The 16,729-nt window shown below is 56.8% G+C and overlaps 1 protein-coding gene across 1 annotated transcript in view; it reads left to right on the forward strand.

Moving 5' to 3' along the window:
* Positions 1-16,497, forward strand: part of FAM20A (FAM20A golgi associated secretory pathway pseudokinase) — a 39,860-nt gene extending 23,363 nt beyond the window's left edge. Inside the window, exons 2-11 of the mRNA XM_052658276.1 lie at positions 4,761-4,945; positions 5,804-5,854; positions 7,342-7,420; positions 10,360-10,452; positions 11,333-11,448; positions 12,120-12,300; positions 13,101-13,210; positions 13,710-13,791; positions 14,535-14,594; positions 15,665-16,497. Of these exons, the coding sequence (XP_052514236.1) occupies positions 4,761-4,945; positions 5,804-5,854; positions 7,342-7,420; positions 10,360-10,452; positions 11,333-11,448; positions 12,120-12,300; positions 13,101-13,210; positions 13,710-13,791; positions 14,535-14,594; positions 15,665-15,929 (1,222 nt within the window). The 3' untranslated portion in view covers positions 15,930-16,497. The remainder of the gene's footprint in view (positions 1-4,760; positions 4,946-5,803; positions 5,855-7,341; positions 7,421-10,359; positions 10,453-11,332; positions 11,449-12,119; positions 12,301-13,100; positions 13,211-13,709; positions 13,792-14,534; positions 14,595-15,664) is intronic.
* The last annotated feature ends 232 nt before the right edge of the window (positions 16,498-16,729 follow it).

A 16,729-nucleotide genomic window follows, 5' to 3' on the forward strand; every position in this document is an offset into this window, starting at 1 on the left:
AAACAGCACTGTGGTGAACATCTTTGAACACACTTTCTTGCGCACTTGTGCAAACTGGATGAGCTGCAGAAATGAAATTTCTGAGTCAAGGGGCGTGTATATGTATGCTCAATTGTTCAGCTGTGTCTGGCTCTTAGCTTGCCAGGCTCCTCTGCCCAGGGAATTTTTCAAGCAAGAATACTGGAGGGTTGCCATTTCCCACTCCCATGGATCTTCCCGATCCAGGGACTGAACCCTGGGTCTCCTGTGCGTCTCCCTCATTGACAGGCAGATTCTTTACCACTGAGCCACCTAGGAAGCCCCACTCAGTATAAATTCTGAAATGGAAAACTGCCCTCTGCAAAGATGTGCCAATTACGCTTTCATCAATGATGCAAGAAAGCACTATAATAATGCTAGTCAATATGCCTGTTTAAACCCTTTTAAGGTTTCCATTTTAAAAGGGTTTTGTAATTGTAAAATTTGTGTAGATAACTACACAAGTTGGGCTGTATAGGAAAACTATTGACAAGAGAGGAAAGCAAGTTTCAGGACAGTGTAGATGTTGTTATCAAATCCATAAAATAAAAGTGGAGAGAGACAAGGGAAAAAACACTGGCCACAGCAGTTACCTCTGGGGAGGGGAAGCTGGCAAATGAGCAGACATGGATGAAAGAGAGGTTTCCGAAATATAAGATTTTGAACCGTGCAAATATTTCCTATTCAAAACTAAAGACTGCTATATATATATATTTCAAATCTGAAAGAGGTGCTGCTCCTTCCAGGAAACAATTTTCGTGGAAAATCCAGTTCTGCAGAGAAAAAGGAGCAGAATGCTGTTTCCTCCCTCCCTCAAGGTCACGGGACTTGGAACCCAGGTTTTCTTTTTATCGATGAAACAACACCCGTCAGTACTTTGTGCTTTATTTTCTGGTATCTACTTTCAGTTCAGTTCAGTCGCTCGGTCATGTCTGACTCTTTGCGACCCCATGAATCACAGCACGCCAAGCCTCCCTGTCCATCACCATCTCCTGGAGTTCACCGAAACTCATGTGCATCGAGTCGGTGATGCCATCCAGCCATCTCATCCTCTGTCGTCCCCTTCTCCTCCTGCCCCTAATCCCTCCCAGCATCAGAGTCTTTTCCAATGAGTCAACTCTTCTCATGAGGTGGCCAAAGTACTGGAGTTTCAGCTTTAGCATCATTCCTTCCAAAGAAATCCCAGGGCTGATCTCCTTCAGAATGGACTGGTTGGACCTCCTTGCAGTCCAAGGGACTCTCAAGAGTCTTCTCCAACACCACAGTTCAAAAGCATCAATTCTTTGGTGCTCAGCTTTCTTTGCAGTCCAACTCTCACATCCATAGATGACCATTGGAAAAACCATAGCCTCGACTAGACGGACCTTTGTTGGCAAAGTAATATCTCTGCTTTTTAATATGCTATCTAGGTTGGTTATAACTTTCCTTCCAAGGCGTAAGTGTCTTTTAATTTCATGGCTGCAGTCACCATCTGCAGTGATTTTGGAGCCCCCCAAAATAAAGTCTGACATTGTTTCCACTGTTTCCCCATCCATTTTCCATGAAGTGATGGGACCAGATGCCATGATCTTCGTTTTCTGAATGTTGAGCTTTAAGCCAACTTCTTCACTCTCCTCTTTCATCTACTTTAGGTCTTCCTTTAAAGGTAAGGCTACTTTGCCAGGAATATCTTGGCTGATATTATATGTAGCAATCCTCATATATATAATATTTTTTCATATAGTGATATTTACTGTTGCCACGTTAAGTTGCATTTTTAGAAATCTACTTTATTTTTTTCATTGGGTATAGCAAACAGGGGTAGAAAGCAGGTAACTTCTGTGTTCACCATTTTTAAAAATCCTCATTTTGTATTGAAGTACAGCTGATTAGGGCATCCCTGGTGCTCAGTGGTCAGGAATCTACTTCCCAGTGCAGGAGACATGGGTTCAGTCCCTGAGTGGGAAAGATCCCCCTGGAGAAGGAAATGACAACCCACTCCAGTGTTCGTGTCTGGGAAATCCCATGGACAGAAGAGCCTAGTGGGCTACAGTCCATGGGGTCGCAGAGTCAGACCCAACTGAGTGACTAAACGACTAACAATGTTGTGTCTGTCTCAAGTGCACAGCAGAGCGGTTCGGGCACACATACGCATGCATCTGTTCTTCCCCATCTTCTTTTCCCGTTTAGGTTATTACAGACACTGAGCAGAGTTCCCTGTGCTGTGTAGGAAGTCCTAGTCGGTCACCTATTTTACCGTTTTTATCTTTGCAGGCACACAACCCCAGTCAGCACACAGGTCAGGGGGCTGCAAAGCGGGCTCTCCTTGAGGGGCAAAGCTCCGACGGGTGCCATTCGCCACTTTCCGCGGTGTAAATGCTCCCTCGATGGTGTTTGTCGAGCTCCCTGTCCAAGTCAGCTCAGGCACTCTCTGCTGGTTGTCCCCAGGGAACAAGGGCACACAAACATTTCTAAAAAAAAAAGATGACTCTCAGCAGCTCTATCTTAGCCATTAAACAAACAAACAAACAAAAAGGCCCAGTGGGAAGGATCCCCTGATGGCCTATCTCCCTCTCCCGACCCCGCTCTGCCCAGGTTGTGACTCGGGCTCTGGCAGGGGCTGAACAGCTACCCAGAGAGCCAGGAGTCCCCACCCAGAGGTAAGCATGGACCTTTAAAGAGCAGCCTGTCCGCTGTCACAAGCTACACTTAATTTGCCACGTTTATTTTTCAGTTTGGAGGCTGGAACCCTGACTGTTGTCATAACCAGAACCCGTCAGCTCTCAGCTCCACTTAAGAAAACTCGGCCCTGTCCCCCACCGCCCAGTCCAGTCTGGCCGTGATCCTTGTCTCTCTTTCTCTGAACTTCTCTGAGCTGCCCGACCTCAGGGAGCCTGACGCAGTTCAGGACTGGGCAGTCTTCCCACCAGGCTCCCAGCAGAGCTGAGCAGTCCCAGAGTTTTCGCCTCAGAGCAGCCTTGGGAACCGGAATAAAATACAGATGAGTGTGAATAAAGTAAGCGAAAGCTGGCAGGTGTGGCCCAGCAGGTAAACGTCAGGGGCTGCCGCAGTTTAACGGGTCACCTTTCAGACAACAGCAGCAGGAGCTCAGGGACCCCCAGGACCAGGTCACAATCGGACGCGCACTGTGGCCTGGCGGGAAGGTGAACAGGATGCGGAAACTCACCCCGGAGACCGGCATGTGCGGTCCATCGTCCAATGTTCAGAAGGCTACAACGGAAGGAAGGAAGCTATTCTGCATCAGCCCGCGGGGTAGAGCCAAGACTCCGCGGGGGAAGCTCTGGAAAGATCTTGGCTCAGTTTTGGAAAGTGCTTTCTCACAGACCTGGCCCGATGAATCGGGCTACTCCTGGGTGTAGCCCAGGAGGAGAAGGGGGTGACAGAGGAGGAGATGGTTGAATGGCGTCACTGATCCAATGGACGTGAATGTGAGCAAGCTCCGAGAGACGGTGAATGACAGGGAGACCTGGGGGGCTGTAGTCCATGGGGCCGCAAAGAGTCAGACACAACTGAGCGACTGAACAACAACTCTGGGTGTGGTACACCCCCTCCACAGGAGCTGACCAAGGACGAAACAGACAGCACCTTGGTAGGAATATTATAAGTGGAACAAGGCATTAGGTTCAAGGGTCTTTCAGATCACTCCCAAGAGAAATAAGGGTGTAGCGGAAGACCCAAATCCTGCCCCATCAACCCACACGACCCTCACCGTCACTTAACTCACCAGATGACCGGCACCGCCTTGCCTTGCCTTCCAATATGAAGGGCTCCATCTTTCCACGCACCCATCTGTTTATCCGTCTTTGCTCTCCGATCCTCGGTACACCTGTCCCTTGCCTGCCTCTTGTAGTTGTGTGCACCTTGTCCCCAGTCCCAGAGCACATCTCCCCTCAGTCCAAACGCCACCCATGTGAACCCCCTGAAGCCCACTTTCTCCCACCCGAGTCTTCCTCTGACACTTGGCCGCACAACCGTCCGTCCCTTCCCCGGCGGGTCAAGACGTCTTAGTCTGAACACGTGTCTAGCGGTTGGTCTAGAACTGCCTCACATTTGCTCTGAATATTTCACAGACACTCAACTTGTCTCCCAGACGAGACTCTGAGCCTCTGCCCTGCAGTGGCGCTGGTTTTCACTTTGCTCTTTTCGTCCTGGCAGAAAAGTCTCCTGAGCAGAACAATCGGTGCCTGGCTAATCAATCCTTCTCATCTTATAGGACATACTAATTAACCTAACTCAGCCTCCAGCTCTCCTTACTGACCCTGACCCTCATCCTTTTCGTTGTCACCAATTACCTTCTCTCTCCTATCTCCTGCCTCCTAAGGTCAAGAAATTACTGAGAAATATAAAAGATAGACTTTCTCATGGGAAAGTCCAGGAAGAGGCCCAGGACCTCTCCCGGAGGGAGCAGAGTGTACGAGGGCCCCAAGTTTACTCTCAGCCACACCCGTCCCCCTTGCAGCGTGTGTCACTGCCTGTGGTTAGGTGCTTGTGTAGGTGCGTGTGGCACTGTGGACCTGTCGGGCTGCTTCACCCACTGGACTGTAAGCGCTCTGAGGGCAGGGAGTCTGGTGGCCGCTGTGCCCCCACGGTATCTAAGCTCATATCGAGCCTCGTGCACACAGATGCTTCACGGTCTTGCTGAAGGAACGAAAGGGCGGGTGGAACGTCCAGGTGCGGCGCTCCTGCGGGTCTCTGTGTTCTCTTTCCCCCAACTGAAAAAAAAACACTCTTCACGCTTTCAGACGACGCAAGATGTACAAAGAGCAGCTGAACCTCACGTCCCCGGAACCCCCAGTGCAGCTCCGCCAGGACGCCAGCTGGGTCCAGTTCCACCTGGGGATCAACCGCCACGGCCTGTACCCCCGGTCCAGCCCCGTCGTCAGCAAACTCCTTCAGGACATGAGGCACTTTCCCACCATCAGCGCTGGTGAGCGTCACAGACCAGCAGGGAGACTTTCTCCCCGGGAGGCTGGGAAACCATCTCAGGCTGGGCTCCACGGTGAAATATTAGAGGGCTGATTCTGACACTCAACAGAGTAAGAAGAAGGAAAACATAAACATTGATCTTTTAAGCTCTGAAAGCGCTCTTACGACCATGATCTCATAAGGGAGGCACAGGAGGTGTCTGTACCTAAAAAGGTGATGTCACTGTTGATCCTGTTCGCCTTTCCTGTCTGGCCGCTCTCTCTTATACAGTGATCTTATGATGTAGACCAGGGATCCCCAACCTCCCGGCCACTAACTGGTACCTCCTGCCTAATCAGCAGCGGCATTAGATTAGAAATAAAGTGCACAATAAGTATAACACACTTGAATCATCCTGAAACCATCCCCCACACACACCCCGAGGTAGGTAGAAAAATTGTCTTCCACGAAATTGGTCCCTGGTGCTAAAAAGTTGGGGACCACTGAGCGTAGACAATATCATTGCCGTTTCACGGATGGGAACACTAAGACTCAGAAACCTTAGGCAACCTGGCCGAGGACCAGTGGTGGCCTGCTGTCTCAGGTCACAAGCAGTACGCGAGTCTAAGGGACACACTGAGGGATCTGCAGACTCCAAACTATTAATGCATCGGTTTCCCAAACAGGCGTGGCTGGAATGTCCATTGAAGGGCCAGGGAGCATGAGGTCAGGATGGAGCAGGGTGGGAGATTGTGGCCCCAAATGGGGCTTGGGGAGACTCCTTATGGAACAGTCAAGGGCCCCAGGCCGCCTCCCATTCTCCCTCCTCTGATGTCTGAACTCGAGTTGATGTCTTCACAGGCCTTCTTGTCCTTTGCAGATTACAGTCAGGACGAGAAGGCCCTGCTTGGAGCCTGCGACTGCTCTCAGAGTGAGAGGCCTGGCCCCGCCTCTGGCCTTGGCCCCGCCCCTGCCTCGTCTCTGGTCCCACCCTAGTTGTGGCCCCGCCCCTGGCCCTGGCCCCGCCCCCGCCTCGTCTCTGGTTCCACCCTAGTTGTGGCCCCGCCCCTGGCCTTGGCCCCGCCCCACCCCATCCCTGGCCCCGCCTCGTCTCTGGTTCCTCCCTAGCCGTGGCCCCGCCCCTGTCCCGCCCCCTTACCCCTGGGAACCCGGTACCTGGCGGCGGCCTGGAGGTCCCACGGGCCTCCCCAGGGGACCGGGTAGCGAGCGGAGGGGCATGAGCCCCCTGCCTCCTCTCCCCACTCGCACAGAAGGGAAGGCCTTCGAGAGGAGCTCGCAGGTGGGCCGGATCGGGCGGCCCGCGGCCCCTACCCAGCGTTGTCGCGGGGTCGAGGAGCTGGTTAGAAAGGCGGAGTCTCGGTCTCCACTCTGATTTTCTGAATCAGAATCTGGGTTCTCACAAAATCTTCGAGGGACTGGAGTACATTTTCAGAGTTAGGAAGCCGTGGGGCAGGGCCGTGGCTCTCAACCCGGCCGGCGACAAGCGACAGTGACCCACGGGTGGGGTGGGGAGTGGGGGGGCGGTGGTCAGTGGCCTGGGGGAGGAGGCCCAGGCGTTAGCATGGCAGAAACCCTAGTGTCTCAGGCAGCCAGGCTGACTCCCTGGGGTGAAGACTCATGCAGGCCAAAGATGGGCCTGGGGTGCAGCCCAGTCCTTGGGAGGGGGTGCTCTGTACTGGGGTTCAGATGTTCACGGACACGGAGCTCACAGCCAGTCACCATCGGCCCAGCAACCTCCTCCACTGGCCTCAGTGAACTGAACACACGTCAGAAATGTCCATGTGTCCTGACCTGTCAAAGGCTTAAAAGACACAAGATTGTAGGGCCTGGGGCTTCCCTGTTCTTTACTTCCGCCCCTGCCATCCGCTGTTCGTTGGAAGGCAAAGGTGAGGGGCAGGGCCAGGGGAGTCAGGGTTAGGGTTAGGGAGCCAGGAGGTAGCACCTGCCAGCAGGGTCTCGCAGGGGCCCCTCAGGTGTCACGAGGCCCCGTCACCACCTAGGTGTCCAGTCTTACTAGGAAGAGATGTTGGTCACAAGTCCAGAGCGACGTGACAGGTGGCAGGTTCAGAGTCTCTAAGGCGAGGCTGAAGCAGAGAGGAAGAGGTCAGATCTTCTCAGGAAAATGTCCTTTTGGGATTTTCAGAGAGCATCCCTCTGGGGAAACCTGCATTATTTGCCCCTTTCCGACAACAGCAGAGAAAGTCTTATCTTGAGTCCCTGGACACTCTCCGTAACCGGACTGGACTTCACTCCGCAGGCTTTGAGAGCAAATTCTAGTCTTAGGGTCTCCAGTGAGAGAGAAGAGAAGAAACGGGCTGGGCTTGTGGAATGAATAAAGGGCCACAGCCCCAAGCCTGGGCCCAGAAGCACCGTTAACTCCCCATTCTTCCCATGCAGTCGTGAAACCCAGTGGCGTCCACCTCAAACTGGTTCTGAGGTTCTCGGACTTCGGGAAGGCCATGTTCAAACCGATGAGGTAAGTGACTCCTTTCTGCACCCCCACGCCCAGCTGTGGCAGCCATAATAAAAGTTTAATCTTCATTTTATAAAGTTTAGTCCCAAGCCAGAGTATCATTTTAAAATGTACTTCTTGAAAAAGCATGCATTTTTTTTCTATTAAGTAATGTAGACAGAATTTGTCCCTTTTTATAAAAGGAAAGCAGAAATTTATCTTTGGGTAATATAAATGATGAGCACAGAGATTATTTTTTTAATGTAATATAAAAGACGCTTACTCCTTGGAAGAAAAGTTATGACCAACCTAGATAGTATATTCAAAAGCAGACATTACTTTGCCAACTAAGGTCCGTCTAGTCAAGGCTATGGTTTTTCCAGTGGTCATCTATGGATGTGAGAGTTGGACTGTGAAGAAGGCTGAGCGCCGAAGAATTGATGCTTTTGAACTGTGGTGTTGGAGAAGACTCTTGAGAGTCCCTTGGACTGCAAGGAGGTCCAACCAGTCCATTCTGAAGGAGATCAGCCCTGGGATTTCTTTGGAAGGAATGATGCTAAAGCTGAAACTCCAGTACTTTGGCCACCTCATGAGAAGAGTTGACTCATTGGAAAAGACTCTGATGCTGGGAGGGATTAGGGGCAGGAGGAGAAGGGGACGACAGAGGATGAGATGGCTGGATGGCATCACCGACTCGATGCACATGAGTTTGGGTGAACTCCAGGAGATGGTGATGGACAGGGAGGCCTGGCGTGCTGCGATTCATGGGGTCGCAAAGACTCGGACAGGACTGAGCGACTGGACTGAACTGATAATACAGTACAGAAGTGAAGGTCTTATTCGCTCAGTCATGTCTGACTCTGCAACCCCACGGTCTGTATCCCCCAGGCTCCTCTGTCCGTGGGATTCTCCAAGCAGGAATGCTGGAGTGGGTTGCCATTTCCTTCTCCAGGGGATCTTCCCGACCCAGGGATCAAGCCCACATCTGCATTGCAGGCAGATTCTTTACCACTGAGCCACCTGGGAAGTCCACAACACAGTACCTACAATAAGAAACCTGAATATTCGTTGGAAGGACTGATGCTGCAGCTGAAGCTCCAGCTCTTTGGTCGCCTGATGTGAAGAGACAACTCACTGGAAAAGACCCTGATGCTGGGAAAGACTGAGGGCAGGAGGAGAAGGGGCGACAGAGGACGAGATGGCTGGATGGCCTCACTGGTTCAATGCACACGAGTCTGAGCAAACTCTGGGAGACAGTGAAGGACAGGGAAGCCTGGTGGGCTGCAGTTCATGGGGTCACAAAGAGTCAGACACGACTTAGCAACTGAACAGCAACTGTGATAAATGCATCCATGCTAGTCAGGCTTTGGGAAGCAAATGACTCTCAAATTTAAAATCACGCCTAAATACGCCATGCAAAGATGAAATGATGATTCAGAGAATTCGGAAGGGCAGCCAAAGGACTGTATATTCTTTTTTCAATTTTTATTTTTTCTTTACTTACTTTTTTTTTTTTAGCCGCTCCACTTGGCTTACGGGATCTTAGTTCCCCGACCAGGGACTGAACCCATGGGTCATAGCAGTGAAAGGGTTCCGTCCTAACCACTGGACCATCAGGGAACTCCCAGAGCGTGTATTCTTACATACAGAATTCAGGAATTAAAGCAAGCTCAGGACACACAGACAGTCCTCACTGACCTGGACATCGGGTGATGCTAACACGTAGTTCAGGGTCAGGCCTGGCCCTGGGGGCCTGTACTTCAAAAGTGGCTGCGCCTTTGAAAAGAGCGTCCCCACTTTGGGCAGCCCCTTGCTGTGGTTTCCAGGACTGGCTGGTGATTTTCTTTTATGTTTTGTTTTGAAGGTTTTCTTTTATTTGGACCTTTTCTAAAGTTTTATTGAATTTGTTACAATGTTGCTTCTGTTTCATGTTTTGGTTTTTTGGCCACAAGCATGTGGGATCCTAGCTCGCTCTGGATCAGGGACGGAGCCCACACCCCCTGCCTTGGAAGGCAAAGTCTTAACCACCAGAGCGCGGGGGGAGTTCCAAGGATGCTGGTTTCAGCAGAGCGCACGGCACTGTTCCCCTGGCAGGTGCCGCTTACTTAATGGCTTTCCACAAAATGACATTTGTTGACATTGACATCACTCTTGCAGCCACCGTGCAGCCCCATGCGGTGGATTATAAAATTATTCCAAGACCGTCCCTCTTCAGATGATTATCGGCGTCCAGGCCAGTCACCGCGGGGCCAGCAGGCAGGGTGCCCTGCATTAGTGGGAGACGCCTTGCTGAGCTTACACACCCAGCAGCCGGCTCCTCACGACCAGGCAGGGGATGCTTTTCAGCGATGCAGTCGAGATTTCTTAATGTTTTTAAACAAATACCCTCGACGCCAGCCTCCCTCCCGTCTCTGGCAGGGCCGGTCTCACGACCCACTGGGTGTGTCTGTGCGGACGGTGGGTCCACGCACCCAGGACCTTCCTGCTCTTCCAGTGTCCGTCCTGCTGGATCGCATCTCTGGGGCACTTGTCCTTTCATGAGGTTCTGCTCGGACCCGGCCTCTCAGTCCTCGGCCTCCGGGTCTAGCCCACCTCTGGTCTGCTGGCCAGCACCCCGTCCTCCCTGTGTCTGCAGGGAGTGCATTTCTTCACTCTCAACGACTGGGCTTTTCAGAGAATCAGCCACTGTCATCAAAGTGGCTTGAGTGGGAGGCCTGGTGAGGAGGGGGCAGGGGGCAGGGGGCCACAGGACAGTCAGCGTCCTACAAGCAGCCTGGCTCCTCCCACTTGCAGGTCCCGCTGAGCAGAGGGGCCTCCGCCGCTCCTATGTGGGGTCCCTCCCCTGTGCGAGCTCGGAAAGCACAGACGTGCATCTTCTTTCTGGCCAGTCGCATGTATCAGCTCTGCTCCCAGGCTCCTACCTGAGGACTGAGTCCAGGGCCTGACTCCTCCCTTCCTTCCAGACAGCAGCGAGATGAAGAGACGCCCGAGGACTTCTTCTATTTCATCGACTTTCAGAGACACAATGCGGAGATCGCCGCTTTCCACCTGGACAGGTAGCGCTGGCCCCAAGGAGGTGGCGCTGGCTGCAGAGGCCAGTCCCGAGAGGTGCCCCAGCCCGCCCACCCCCACCTCTCCCGTCCGTTTCTCCTGCTGGATTTTCTTGGTGGATCCCAGTGATGCCTTCAAACCCAACACAACCCATCAACCCTGGGGACTGCAAAACACAAGGCCTTTTAATGTAACAAGGAGTGCTTGGTACGGAAAGGAGACCTGCCAGGCTGCCTGTGGCTCAGTGTCCTGACCTGAGAGTGGGGAGAATGCGCCCCCTGCCACTTCCCCATGCAGTGCCTCCTGCTGCGATATGAAAAGGCGGAAGCGCATTCCTGAGCTTCCCAGCCCCTGCCTGCCCGTCATTCCTAGCTGAGGTGTGGTCTGGGGACTGGCAGCCCAGCCCCCCAGCCCCCTCCCTGGAGCTTTCCAGAAGCGCAGAATCCCAGCCTCAGCCTGGCCCCGCTGACTCAGAGGCCCTTCTGAACAGGATTGGGGGTGACTCACGTGCACACAAGCGTGAGGAGTTCTGAGCCGAACTCGGGGTCATGCTGGGGGTTTGCCCGGAAGGGCTGATGGGATGGAGTCCTTCCCCACGCCCCCAGCCCCTGGGATGCACGCTTGCCCTGGACACTGAGACCCCCACCCTCGCCTGGGTGCAGTCAGGACGGCCCGCCCATTTCTTTTTTTTTTTTTTTTGGCTGTGCCTGGGAGCTGGTGGGATCTCAGTTCCCCAACCAGGGACCGAACCTGTGCCCCCGCAGTGGAAGCGTAGAGTCCCAACCACTGCACCGCTGCAGGGTTCTCAGCAGGTCCCTTTCCAGTGGCAGCTGTGTCTTTCAGGCGGTCATCCCTCGGACCTCAACAGGCCTCCGTCTCTTTCAGGATTCTGGACTTCCGGCGGGTGCCGCCGACCGTGGGCAGGCTGGTCAACGTCACCAAGGAGATCCTGGAGGTGACCAGGAATGAAATCCTGCAGAGCGTTTTCTTTGTCTCTCCAGGTGGGCTTCTGGCGAGAGCGATTCTCTGGGTCTGAGAGCATGGGCCGCCGCATGGTCTGACCTCCTGCCGGTGGTCCCCCGTTCCTGGGTGCTGCCTGCCACCTGCAGACGGGCCTCCTGACGGTCACACGCGGTGATCTGTGGACCGAGGTGGCTGGGTACCAGGTGCCCCCGCCCAGCCCGTGTAGGCCCTGAACTCTGATGCCGGCAGCCCCGGAGGCAGATGTCACCCGTCCAGACAGAAAGCAAAGAGAGACTGTGTCAGTCACTCAGTCGTGTCCAACTCTTTGTGACCGCATGGACTGTAGTCCAGCAGGCGCCTCTGTCCATGGGACTCTCCAGGCAAGAATCCTGGAGTGGGTTGCCATGCCCTTCTCCAGGAGATCTTCCCGATGGAACCCAGGTCTCCCGCCTTGCATGTAGACTCTACCAGCTGAGCCACCAGGGAAGGCCCCTGCCAGTGTGGGCACGACACAGCAAGCTGGGCACACGAGTCTCGACTCCAAGACAGTTGACAGGTGGTTCCCAGGACACGCGATTCCGCAGTGTCCTCCGCAGGTGGCAGAGGCCGTGTCTTCTCCTGCCTTTTCCCAACACGAGTTTGGGGATCCCCTGGGGCAGGAGGGCCGGGGCCCGCTCCTCCTCTGACCACCCTCTCCTCTGCCCTCCAGCCAACAACGTGTGCTTCTTCGCCAAATGTCCGTACATGTGCAAGACGGAGTACGCCGTGTGCGGCAGCCCGCACCTGCTGGAGGGCTCCCTGTCCGCCTTCCTGCCGTCCCTCAACCTGGCCCCGCGGCTCTCCGTGCCCAGCCCCTGGATCCGCTCCTACTCGCTGGCAGGGAGAGAGGAGTGAGTTGGTCCTGGGACCAAGGGCAGCTCCCCCGGCCTCGGGAGGTCTGCCGCCATCCGCTCCTCCACCTCACCCCACATGCATGCTGGGTGTCGCTGCCACCCTTTTAGTTCACGGGTTGTTACAAAAAGCCCCCTGTGTACCCAGCACTGGAGGCTGGGGGAGACAGAAAGGACAGCCCAGATTCTTCCTTCGAGAAGCCCCTCGGTCCAGCATGGGGGCAGACAGTAGCCAGGCTGTGATAAGGCAGAGATGCCCGCAGGGGACCCGGGCTCCCCGAGGCAGTCGTTTCCAGGGCCTGGCCGGGCACAGGGCAGGTGCTCAGTGAACGAGCCGACTGGATGAATGGGTTCATCCCTCCAGACTCCCAGCCGGGGTGGGAAGAGGAGCGAACAGGCAGGACTTCTGGGGGCCGTGGCAGATCCTTAGGGACATGTGAAGGCTGAGGGGGAGCCCCCCAGATGAAAGGGACCTGGGGGCCTTCTGATGGACAGAGAGTGGCAGAGGGTGGCTGGCGGGGGGCTGCAGAGGGTGGCTGGCGGGGGCGCTGCAGACGGCTCGGGGCCGCTGGGGGGCGCTGCAGAGGAAGCCGGCCCCGGCACCGGGTCAGTGCAGCACCCCGCTAGCCGGGTCACTGTGAAAGGGCTGGAGCCTCCTCGCCGCGAGTCTGCCGCTGCCGGGGGCCCTTTCCCGGTTCCTCCTGGGGGTCCCCACGGCCGCCAGCCCAGGCAGGAGCGGGGAGGCAGGGACGCGGGTAAGGTGAGGGCGGACTCCTCCACCCCGGCTTTTCCTCCCCCAGGTGGGAGGTCAACCCCCTCTACTGCGACGCGGTGAAGCAGGCGTACCCCCACAACAGCAGCAACCGTCTGCTCAACATCATCGACATGGCCATCTTCGACTTCCTGATCGGTGGGTGCAGCGCCGGGGAAACCCCTGTGACCCTCTCATGGGAGTGAATGGCTGTCCCGTCTGGAGGGGCAGGCCCGTGGCCCCGAGGCTGGGCGTGGATGGAAGTCGTCCTCTTCACAGTGGGAGCGTGGGGTGCAGGCAGGAAGTGCAGCGGCGGGAGGAGCCAGGGAAGGGACTGTCACCCACCATGGAGGCCCCTGGGGGACGGGCAGGCCAGGGAGAAGGGCAGGGGTGCAGGCCGCCGCCCTGGGAGGCCGGTGAGTTTCTGGAAAGGCGGGGAGCCAGGCCCAGCTTGGGTGCCGGGCAAGGAGGCCCAACCTTCAAGGCGGGTGTTAGGACCCCAGCAGGCTGGGGCGGGGGGATGGCCCTGGGAGAGAGGCTCGGGCGGGTGCAGAACCCCGGCCTCTGGAGAGCTGCAGCCTCGGCCCCAGAGGGAGCTCGGAGGCGGGCGCCCCGTCCGCAGGCCCCGGCCCGCCGCAGCGCCTTGCATCCCCCGCAGGGAACATGGACCGCCACCACTACGAGATGTTCACCAGGTTCGGGGAGGACGGCTTCCTGGTCCACCTGGACAACGCCCGGGGGTGAGCGACCCCGCCCCGCCCCGCGGGGCCCTCCTGGCCGCTTAGCCTTTGCTCTTTTTTCTTTGGCCGCCGCCGCCAGGTCTTTGTTGCTGCGGTGGCTCTTCCCTAATGTGGAGAGCGCGGCTGCTCTCTTTCCGTGCCCAGGCTGCTCACTGGGGCGCCGTCTGTAACGGGCTCTGGAGCACCGCGCTCAGTGGTCGTGGCTCCGGGGCCCAGGCTTAGCTCAATAGCCGTGGCGCCGGGCCTTAGCTGCTCCCCGGCACGTGGATCTCCCCAGACCAGGCATGGGCCCCACGCCCTGTGCATCACCAGGCGGACGCTTACCCGCTGCGCCAGCAGGGAAGCCCTCCTTCGCTCGTCTTTGCTGAGGAGGCGGCCTGCACGCCCTCTCCCCATCTCCCTCCGCCTTCACTGCTGGACGCAGAGCACCCGCCTCCCGTCAGCCTCCACCCTCAGGCTGGTGGATACAGGGACGAGTGGGTGCTATTTTTGCCCTCTGGAGGAGGCTTGTGTGACCTGAGGAGGAGAGGCGTGGGAGGAGCAGCGGCCGCGAGCCCGGCGTGCACGCGGAGCCCGGCGTGCACGCGGAGCCCGGCGTGCACGCGGAGCCCGGCGTGCACGCGGAGCCGTGTCCATGGGCCGCGCAGCAGAGGCCGGGCGGGCGTGGTGGCGGGGGGGCCGCGGGGGAAAGGGCGGGGGCAGGGGCGGCCCCCCCCAGCGCCCTTTGTCCGTTTCCCCCGCAGGTTCGGCCGGCACTCCCATGACGAGGTCTCCATTCTGGCGCCGCTCTTCCAGTGCTGCCGGTGAGCGTCCCCTTCGGGGTGGCTCCGGTGCCCACAGGGCTCTGCAGGGCTCCGCCCGTTTCCGCTGCTCTAGGACATGGGCGGGCGGACGACAGGAAGCCGGGCATCTCCTGTCCCTTAACCGCAGAACTGCCCCCGCAGATAAGCATGCGCTCCCTCTCGCGGAGCCTGGTGGCCTCTGCTGTGTCCCGGCTCACATAGTTTGTAAACACCGCTGTCCTGTCATCGTCTAAGCAGAATCCTGACTCAAGTTCTATAAGCTCTTGTCAGAGAGGAAGCCCCCAGGCCTCCGCCTGGCCAGCACGTCTCCACAGCATCTCTGACCGCCTCCAGCCTGGCTGGTGTGTCAGGACCAGCGCACCTGCTGGGCAGCCATGTCCGAGGCTGAACAGAAACATGTGGCTCACCGGGAGCAAAAGTGTCTCCATTCCCTGCTGGGAAGTTTGAGCCTGAACTTTCTTCCTCCACTTCCTGGGGTGACTTACACGTACCCCTCTCCCTGCCACCCCGCTCCTGAGCAGGAAAGGCAGGGGTTCTGTGTGATTGAGGCTAGACACTTAAGCTGCTTACACCTGAGTCGAAGTCACAGCCCCACGTAAAAGAGATCGGAATCCTAAAGGTTGGCCCAATCCCATTTCAGAGTCTGATACAGAGAAATCAGAACCACAGAGCTGAGCAGAAGCAAGGTGGGGCCAGCAGTGGCCACCACCTTTGAGAAGGCCGACACCCGTGCCATCTCACCTACTGGGGGCTTCTCGCACTGGCTTCAAATTTCCTGGGAAAGCTCTCTCAGCACTTGCTTGGATTCCCCAAGAAGCACCAGATGCCTGGGGCACCACAGTTGAGAGTCCGGACGGCTCCGCGGACTGCTGGGCAAGGACCGCAGGGCGCTAACCGCCACCCCACCCAGTCCCTTCTTACCGGGTGTCATTCAAGAGTGCCTGAGAAGGCGCTGGGCGAGGAGACGGCTCTGCAGCATGAGGCCCCCAGAACAGGCAGTGGGGAGAGAAGTGAGTCCGGGAAGCTTCCCCCTTCACCTTTACTAACTGGGTTTTTGACTCTGCCTCCAGGATAAAGAGGAAGACGCTCCTGCACCTGCAGCTGCTGGCCCAGGCTGACTACAGGCTCAGTGACGTGATGCGCGAGTCGCTGCTGGAGGACCAGCTCAGCCCCGTGCTCACGGAGCCCCATCTCCTCGCCCTGGACCGCAGGCTGCAGACCATTCTCAGGACTGTGCAGGACTGCATCGCAGCCCACGGGGAGCAGAGTGTGGTGGCCGACGGCCCCGTGGGACAGTGGGCCCCAGACTCGAGCCGGGCTAATGCGACAAGCTAGGGGCTGGAGGAGGCACACCCCAGAAAGTGGACCAGAGCCGCGGTGAACTCCGAGTGTGGACCACCGCATCCCCGGGGCCCCCATACAGGCTGGGGCCTGGGTCAGGAGCTCACGAGACAGGCAGGGCGAGGGGATGATTCTGAAAGAGCGGAAGTGTGACCCAGCGAGCCTCCCTCCTTGGAGCACTGGCCTGGGTCCCCTCCCCCGGGAAGCTCTACTCCATCAAGGCCACAGACACCTGCTGAGCCCACTGGGAACCTGGACACAGGTCTGGCCTGGAGGCCTGGCTCCCGGGACAGCATTAACTGTCACAAATAAAATGACACGACATCAGATGGACTCCTCTAGGTGTTTACTATGGCCACAAGGATGATTCCTGATCGACACAGAAACATCCGGCGTCTCAGAAGCAAAGAACGGAACTACACATGGCGACTCTCCAACTGGTTTAAAGTGCACTCCACAGTCGACCCGCGTCCCAATCACTGTGGCCCAGTCTCAACACAGCCGTCCCCTCTGATTTCTCAGATGTGTTATCACAAGAGGTAGACAGAGGGATCTGCTCAGGGTATCCGAAAAGGATGTTTCCATCTCAAAGAGTAAACATCGACTGAACTGGCATCAAGGATGTCAGGACTGGCATCGGCAGCTATAAAAGGCGACGCGAGGGGGTCCTGCAGTGGGACGACACAAGGACGGGTCCAGCAGGGGCGGGAGCCTGGAGGGGAGCAGGGCAGCTGGGGCCCGTCCAGCCCGCCAACCAGCGCTGGCTGCCGTGAGGCCCGGCAGTGCCCGCGCCG

This window comes from Budorcas taxicolor, chromosome 19, assembly GCF_023091745.1.
Source record: "Budorcas taxicolor isolate Tak-1 chromosome 19, Takin1.1, whole genome shotgun sequence".
Taxonomy (NCBI): Eukaryota; Metazoa; Chordata; class Mammalia; order Artiodactyla; family Bovidae; genus Budorcas; species Budorcas taxicolor.